Source organism: Atta cephalotes, assembly GCF_000143395.1.
Source record: "Atta cephalotes unplaced genomic scaffold scaffold00020, whole genome shotgun sequence".
NCBI classification, from domain to species: domain Eukaryota; kingdom Metazoa; phylum Arthropoda; class Insecta; order Hymenoptera; family Formicidae; genus Atta; species Atta cephalotes.
In genome coordinates this window covers 708,279-717,569 of record NW_012130084.1, presented here as the reverse complement: position 1 = coordinate 717,569, position 9,291 = coordinate 708,279, and the positions used below count along the sequence as shown (strand labels likewise).

The window sequence follows — 9,291 nt, the reverse complement described above, 5'->3', positions numbered from 1 at the left end:
TGTGTGTGTGTGTGTGTGTGTGTGTGTGTGTGTGTGTGTGTGTGTGTGTGTGTGTGTGTGCGCGTGTGTGTGTGCACATACACACACACACACACCCGCCTATTGTCGAGCGGGGTTTATGTTTAGGCATTAATATTTGCGCATTATATTGCATATCATGATAGAACCATAATATCGAATTAATAATTCAATTAAAAATAAATGTATTTGGAATAATCCAAATGAATATATCATATGTAGATATTCTATATGCATACACACACACGCGCGCGCGCGCGCGCGCGCACACACACACACACACACACACACACACATGTACACAAATGCATATGTACAGGCTGTTTTCTTAAAATAAAATACTAGTGAAATTAAGAAAAATTATGCTCATATTTGACAAAATACTCTACACTCGCACGCGTACGCACGCACGCGCGCACACACACACACACACACACACACAAACAAACAACACACACACACACACACACACACACACATGGATCTAAATTACGTAGTTATTTTACATGCAGATATACATATACATATGTGATACCATGTTTATTTCGTACGATATCGCGCAAAATGCACCGAAGATGATCTTGTATAGTATAATTATGACATATTTTGCTCCAAATGTATTTATTGAAATGTATTTACTCATGTGTAAATAAACGCATACCGAGCCGCCTAATCCTATAACGATAATCCATAGTTAAAAGTTACTTAGAATTGCTAATCCGAATTTTTTTTAACAAGTTTCTCTTTCTTTTAACCCTTCTATTTCATTTATATCATATATGAAAATGCGTGTCTTGTCAGACACCGTGAATGATATTTTACTGCGGATAACATAATGAATTAATGTAAAACGTAAACAAATTATGTATTATGTGCATTTTATTATATAATAATTAACAATGTATATTTTTGTGATAAATTAAGTAGGAGCGAAAGTGATCTATACATATCAAGTGAGTTGATTTTTTAAAAAATTCTTATTTTTCTACTTCCTTTTTCTTCATTATAATTTTAGATATGATCTTGACTTTATCTAAAAAAAAATTTCAAAGATGCTATTTTATCAAGTGATAAAAATACTTGATGAGTAAATCATGAATGGTACACCATTCATCAACTTCTAGATCCACCAACGTCAAAGCGCAGATACTAGCTGAAGTGAAATTCAAACACAAAAAGGAAAAAGAGAAAGTATTAGCGTACGTGCAGGTAGAATATAAATCAATGAGAAGAACCGACTAGAACTGGCAACTGTAGCTACGCCACTGTCTGAAAAAGCAATAGTTTAGTCATCGCAATCTACGACGCTTAGGTAAGCACAACCAGTCTTTATCGTACGTTCTTCACGAGTGTACACGTCGCGCAAACTTTGCACATCCTATTATATTCTACTGTCTATATATTAAAGTGAACAGGTGCGCATTGAGGAGCCAAGATGCCGGTAAAAATCAATTGGCCCATGTTGATGGCGACGGTCTGCCCTAACATTGGCGGCTGGATTGACAGCTACTTTGTTAAAAAAAATATCAGCTGGTACGAGGTGAGATGACATCACATATACAAGTGCGTCGGTGAAATTACGTCATTGTCATGATATGAGAAATTAAACGAAGCGTTATTTATTTGGAAGAATATTTGTTGCTATGCGCTTTTTCTGCAGAATCTAAATATAAATTCGTAGAAACATTTGTAGGTGAAGGTCATTTGATATATGCACGAATCGATATAATGGCGAAATGTAAATATGCTATCTGGATCATTCGAGCCACTTTGCTGCAATATAAAAAATCATATCTCATATCTTGATCTATCTTCATTAAATCTTAATAACACACAGAAATTATACAATATTATTATTTATAATTACTTGCAATTATATTTCTTTATAATCTGATATCTATAATAGTTTACAATTATAATTTTGGTTATATATAATAAATATATATGAATTATTTAGAAATATTATAACTGTACGTATTTATCTAAACTTTCGTAACTATATATTATCTATAATCATGATTATGATAGCTTAAAATTGTGTAATATTTATTTTTACAATTATTCATAACATACGCGATACATCAATGCAAATTCCAATAAACGGACAAACGGACAAGATACTTGTCTGTATTGTACTCATAATTAATAATAATTATAGCAAATAATTCCGCGAATCTATAATCAATTCGGTTACTTTTTTTTTTTAGAATTTATAGTTGTCAAAATCTCTCGTTCAGAAAAATAATACATAAATAATATACCTTTTTCATGGATGTGTTTTTCTCTTATTTCGTAATCTTCTTTCTCTATGTAATCTTCATATGTACAGTCTTTCAAAAAAAGAACTACAAAACTTTTCAGGTTTACATCCATCTATAAATAAAAAAAAGATTTTATGTAATAAATATACAGGATCTATATAGAATTTGTCTTATCGGCAATTTAAATGTCAAATTATTTAACAGATTACTCGATATAATAAATGAAGATATATCAAAAAGATATATCAAATGATTACGAATATCGATCGCTTGAATGATGAGCATTTAAATAATTTAAAGAGATTTATGAATGCTCGCGTTCAGAAATCAGTGTTTAAGAGGCCTACATACATTTTTCCTAACAATAACCATAAAATATATCGTAAAAAGTAATCAATCACAGTCAAGAAACTTGTCAAAAACTTTCAACTTTGATTGGCTAATTCTTATGGTACGTCATACGATTACTGTTATGGAAAATGCGGGCTCTTTAGCGTTTTACGCTATTATATTTTTAGATTTAGAAGAATCTTATCAACGAAAGAAACTTCCAATAGTTGCAAAATAAATATTCTGCTGAACATGACCATTCATTACAAAAACTCAGTAGTTATATATAACTTGGTATAACTATAAATCTGTAATTATGCTTATGTAACCAGTGATTGAGGGCACAGTTTATAATTCCGTAAATGTCGCTTTATAGGATACGTAAGAAAAAGATAGGTTTTGCAAATATTCAAGAGAAAATCAGAAATCTTTTCTCGAATATTAATGTTGCAAAGTAAGTGCCGATACGATTATTTCGATACTTTTATTTCGCTTACACAAAATCTCTTTTCGTGTGAAAGAGAAATAGGAGGCTTAACTTAACGATCAAGCAGCACTTCTATCTACCGTCAATCGCGGAAATGCTCAAGTGTGTTTACAATAAATTACACCTTACCGCTAATGATATAATAACACGTAATATATCGCTTTTGTACGTATAGATGTGTCCGCCGCGCTTAATCCGTCACTCTCTTGTTCCAGTCACTGAAAAAACCAAAGTACATCCCGCCGAATTGGGTATTCGGGCCCGTGTGGACCACCATCTACTGTACAATGGGTTACTCGTCATACCTTGTGTGGCGAGACGGAGGTGGCTTCGAGGGGGCGGCCGTACCGCTCAGCGTCTACGGCCTTAATCTCGCCCTCAACTGGTCGTGGACGCCGCTATTCTTCGAGACTCGTAACATAAAATTGGTATTACATCTAATTACATACACATACACACGCGCGCACGCATACATTAATCGTAAATCTCTGAGATCGTTCGAGTGTTTTTCGCATAATTTTATCATAATTATAAATTTACCATTAATCAATTTTTTTATTGCTACATTATTTATATTGGAAGATATTTAGGTAGATTCAAGATGGATCTTTTCGAGATTCGCATCGCTTAAGATTAATCCTAATTAACAAATAAGTGATGAAAACCATAGAAGATTATATTCGGTCAAAGCGAATGATGATACCTGATATATTATCATGATATAATATTCTTGCGTAATTCTTACAATTTCCAAATCAAGCAAATGGCGCGCCAATTATTTGTCAGTTTTGAAATACAACGGATCTGGACCTCTATTTTTGAAAAGTATCGCATACGAAAAACTAGGGAAATGCTATAGTATATGTAACATATACTATAGTATTTCCATAGTTTTTCGTGCGTTCCATAGTATGCAATATTTTTCAAGAATAAGGGCCCTGAGTCTTTGTTCTTGAAAAGTATCGTATACAACAAATTTAAGAAAATATTATAGTACATTACGGGTACTACAGTATTTGTCCAGTATGCGATAATTTTCAAGAATAGAGATCTTGCTCTTTTTAGCGGTATTTCTTGCAGAGTTCACCTTTTCTTTTTTCTTTTCACATTGGAGAGAAAAAGAAAGGAACTAAACTAAAGTTATACAGAATACAATACATAATAGCACAAATTAAATTGACAAGCAATTAATAATGTTGATGCAATTAATAATGAGGATCTTAAAGAATTGTAAAGAATTTATTGCGAAAAATATTCTCTAATCAGGACTCGAACCTGAACCTCTTTTCGTTCCGTGTGTGATGAGTATCTTACTAATTCTAATTCATGAATAAATATATGACTAGAAAACAGAGATAATAGAAACTAATTTCTTTTTCATATAATTACGAAGAAGACAGCTTATCTTTTTTTCAAATCGAATTGAATTTATATTTTTAGAAGTAAAGATTATATATCAATAAAATTTTATAAGAATATCTTTGTATAATACATAATCTCCATTTTTTTAAATATGCAATAGTTCTTGATTTGCAAAAAAAAGTTATTAATGCCCAATTTGCTCGAACGATCCCTGAATCTTACAATGATTTTAGACCGAAGCGAGTTTAGAGATTGCTTTGAATGCGGTTAGATCCAAGTTTTGTGAACTCATGTTTAATTGATTTTAACGAAAAATCAATTTTATAATATAATTATTTCTCAGTATGTTTCCAGTTTAATTTCCAAGACAAGAACGATATATGTTTTAGATTTTTTATATACGACCTGTTCTTTAGCATAGCATTAAAAATTTTTGTTAATTTCAAATATACATCTATTATCATTTTAAGTACAACGAGTGTATACTAGTTTAGCTACAAAGAATAGACCTTTTTATAAATCACTTTTGTAATTGGAAGTAGAATGACATCATTTAGCGTTTTTGGAGCGATCCTATAAAACTTCGCTTCGATCGAAAATGTTATTAAGACTATTGTTTTACATTCGTACACAGGCTCTCTATGAAATTGCGGCGTTGTGGATCAGCACGGCGGCGGTTGGGGTCGTGTTCTTCCACATTAATCCCACTGCCGGCTATCTCATCATTCCCTACGTCATGTGGAACTCTTTCGCCGCGACATTCAATTATGTCATCTATCGAGATAACAAACAGCCTCCTGCTATTGAGAAAGCCGAGGGAAAGAAGAACTAAGGAAATTTATATAGCGAAAAAGAAAGGGGGAATAGAGAGAGAGACACACAGCAGTGCCGTGGACGTCTGCTTAGAAAACCAGCTTTTGTTAAAAGAGCATTCCTCACGAGATTAATGCTAATGGTGGGCTTAACAAGTACTTTGAGTAAGATTTGAATATATAAAAATCGAGTATTCGCATATATCTCTGTTAAAAGAGATCTTTTATGAAAGCGATGAAAAGAGAAGAATCACCGCGAAGTATTTCTATTAGAGTCTATTGCTTTTTTTTATTTGTATTAATATAGCATTGAATGAAATACTTTGTAGTAGTTTTTTTCCTTTTTTCTATATAAAGTTATTTAAAAAAAGATTATGTGCGAAAATACTCGTTATTCAAAGGCGTTGAAAAACTTGGTATGCATTGATATGGACAAGTCTAGCTTATCGATTGGCTATTCTTTTGTAATCTTAAAAAAATTGAGTTAATCGAGCCCATTATTCACTTTCGTACATCATTATCGTTATGGACCACTTCAATCGTCGGGTTCGACGAGACATGCCTTTGCATTGAACGCACAACGCCGTTAGTATACACATGTTTATTGATCGATATACGAAATAAAGATCAGCTAACCGACCACGTGTACGTACATTATACAGTGTAATATCTTAAATGTACTATATATAAGCTTTAATAAATCATATAAAGTAACCTGGGAAAGGATGGATGGGAAACAGATGGTGTGGACAGGAGACTTTCATTTTCTTCACTGTCTACCCTATTCTGTGTGGAGCTACGGAGTCTTCTTTTGAATTAATTAGTCTCAGTAAAGTAATGTCAGCCATGAATTTGGAGAATTCCCGCCTTTAAAGCTGTGATCTTGGCATCAATCTCGTCTTTTGTACAGAATAGGGCAGAATATATTACAGAAGAGCGATATCGAGTACGATGACACGGGCGGCTGCTCGATCTCTTCTAGGCGGCTATTGCCGCCGTATTCAGCTGCCATATTTCACAAGCGCTACGTGGGTTCGGTTGCGTAGATGTAGCCTTGTTGTTGTAGCACGTACAGTCGCTTCTCCACTGCCTCTTTATCTGAAATCAATGGCAAACTATGATTACTATGAACGATAAAATAAGATAGAATCGAACAAAGATTATATTGGCAAAATAATCTAATTTAATTTTTTATTATAAATGAGCGAAAGAGATTTATCTTACACAATGTATAGCACTGTAATTGATAAATTAAATTGGTTATAAATAAATATTATAAGTTGATGTGCAAAGATGTTTTATATTTTTGCTGTTTACTTTACATAACACAAGCGAATTCTACACTTTTATTTTATTTTTATATTAAAAATTAAAATTAAAATTTTAAATATAGGCTGAAAAAGAAATTATACGAATCATCAGAAATAATTGAGATAATATTTTTATTATCATCGAAGATATTTTTTCAAAATTTTTCAAATTAAAAAAAAATAAACAGATTTGTTAGCGAAGAAGTTCAAAGAAGATACAGAGCGAAAATAATACGTACATTTGATAAGTAGAGCTCGATCCTGACTATGGCTGACATGTTGCGCTAACGAATGTAATAATATTTGCGCCGTGTGATATCGTTGAAAACATTCACCGCCTTTTCCGAATAGCTCATCCAATGCCGCTGATTGACACTGAAAGTATAAATAATCCCATTAAATACTTCAAATATCATATCAAACGAAATTGCATTGTTTTTAATCATCAAAAATGTAACATAGACGTATATTCAGCTTCAGGATAAAGAAATCAATGTGATAAACGTAATTGAAAAAAATTGTGAAGTTATTTTTTGATACCATGTGAATCGCATGATTGTACAGTATCTTGTCCGCCGTGGCTCCTGTTTGACGAAGAAGCCCTACGCTATTCAACTGCTTGCATTCCGTCAAACACGATTTGAATTTCTCGTTCATAGTACTGACAACTGCAATATTTAAAAAAGAGCAATTTAATTTAATTTCAGTTTATATAAACTAACTCATATATCAACTTAAGTTTAATTAACAAATAATATGTACAATAATATAAAATTTAATAAATAAATTATATAAAGTGATGTCGCAATGCTTTTAGTATTTTTAAAGAAATTTATTCTTAATGATAATAGAAACACTAATGTCTTTCAAGTTATAATAAAATATAGAATGCACTTCATAATTTGAAAGACACATAAAAACAAATAATCTTACATCACATTAATTTATATAGTATGGATTTATTTTAAAACAAAAAACAAAAATTTTTTAATTTCTAAAATTTTTTAATTTTATACATTCTAAAATTTTAGAATTTGTTTTCAAATTCAGGGTAAATATTTTAATTTAAAATTTGAAATGTATATGATCCAATATCTAATGTTAAAAATAACAATAATAAGAACTTTACCATCCTTCACAGTGGCTGTTGGTTGCAGCCTTCCTGCTTTAAGTTCCTGAGTGGCCAAATTCAGACCGGAGCTAAGCCATTGAAGAGCTCGTACCAGAAGGATGACCTGCTCGGCACGTTTTCTAGTGGCCGCATTGCCAGCCTGTTCGATGCTGCCGAGAGGTGCCGGTTGTTCGATGTTTCCGAGCGGGCCAGCCCTGGATCTGGCGACTTCGCATACGCATTCGCACAACGCCACGACAAAATTCAACTTGGCCAGGATCTCGTTGTGCTCACGCTCCATAAGTGTCTCTTCCGGTAACTCCGGCGCAATGAACGTTAATGGACGATCTTCGATTGTCGTCGGAGGTATATCGGGAAACAGATTTTGGAAACTACCGGCTTCTATAGATGAGATAGATAATTAAAATCAATAAATATACCTATGATTTATAGGGAAAGTACGTAAACGATTTGTAGAGAAAAGACTTCTCTTTTTTCATACTTATCTAATATAACTTTCGAACAAAATATCCATTAAGACGACATTGGAATTATCAGATTAAAAGTTAATGACTCTCTACTATGATACGGATATTCCGCACAGTTCCGATGTTAGATTTTTTGACAATGGCCAAAACATTACCAGATATTTCCGGAAGAGTGACGGCCCTTGTGCCGAAGGGTATGACAGGCGAATGTCTAAGAGTATTGTTGTTATCTTGAAAAGCTCGGGAAGTAGGCGAGCCGAGTACTGCTAGCGGACCTGTGAGCAACGGCGAGGATGCGCTGTTATTACCCGTGGAACGTCGTAACGGTGAAGTTCCACTCGGCGTGTGTGAGTGTCTTGCTACAGGGCTGACTTGCCATGTATTGGGTGGTGGTGGAGTCTCGCTCAACCTAATTGTTGATATATTAGCTTTAATCTTTTAGTTTAGTTACGTTATATTATTTTCGAATATCTGAATCTTTAATAAAAAAAATGGTGAGAGTTTACAAAAATTCAATATAATTTAAAAAAACAAACAAAACAAATTTTAATAAACGTACAATTCCACATTAACAGACTGTTAATTGTTTCATGCGACTGATTTATTCCATTAACAAATTAATTAATAAAATAATAATAAAATAATTAGCAGAGAAAAAGAGAAATAATTTTTATTAATAAAAATAATTATATATATATATACGTGGGTCGTTTGATAAGTTTGGTAAATTTCCATGAAATGGCGCTACAATCCATTTGATGACGCGACATCTCGAAAGATCCACCCCTTCAGACCAAATTTCAGCCAAGGACGCATAATTCACATTTGGTAGTCATTTGAAATAGGCTGTCTCAAAGTCTGCAAGTCTTCCCACCAGCCAAGTTTTTAAGTTTGGGAACAGAAAGAACACGGGGAATAGGGTGGATGAGGAATCAATTCAAGCCCAATTCGTAGTTTTGTCATTGCAACGACTTGGGACGGCGCATTGTCTTGATGGAAGAGCACTTTTTTGCGCGCCAATCTCGCTTCAAATGACTACCAAACGTGAACTATGCGTCCTTTCTGGCTGAAATTTGGCCTGAAAGGGGTCGAAGAGTGGATCTTTCGAAATG

At 33.2% G+C, this 9,291-nt stretch overlaps 2 protein-coding genes across 2 annotated transcripts in view; one reads left to right on the top strand and one right to left on the bottom strand.

The window, feature by feature from the left end:
- The first annotated feature begins 1,453 nt into the window (after positions 1 to 1,453).
- On the top strand, positions 1,454 to 5,290 carry LOC105619241 (translocator protein). Its single transcript, XM_012200765.1, has 3 exons — positions 1,454 to 1,558; positions 3,312 to 3,524; positions 5,093 to 5,290. Exons 1-3 carry the CDS (start codon positions 1,454 to 1,456, stop codon positions 5,288 to 5,290), a joined length of 516 nt encoding a protein of 171 aa, XP_012056155.1.
- Positions 5,291 to 6,294: 1,004 nt separating this feature from the next.
- The window catches only part of LOC105619240 (serine/threonine-protein kinase ULK2), a 7,308-nt gene continuing 4,311 nt past the window's right edge, over positions 6,295 to 9,291 (bottom strand). The window contains exons 10-14 of the mRNA XM_012200764.1: positions 8,335 to 8,588; positions 7,710 to 8,093; positions 7,121 to 7,248; positions 6,820 to 6,955; positions 6,295 to 6,368 (exon numbers count right to left, since the gene is read on the bottom strand). Of these exons, the coding sequence (XP_012056154.1) occupies positions 6,295 to 6,368; positions 6,820 to 6,955; positions 7,121 to 7,248; positions 7,710 to 8,093; positions 8,335 to 8,588 (976 nt within the window). The remainder of the gene's footprint in view (positions 6,369 to 6,819; positions 6,956 to 7,120; positions 7,249 to 7,709; positions 8,094 to 8,334; positions 8,589 to 9,291) is intronic.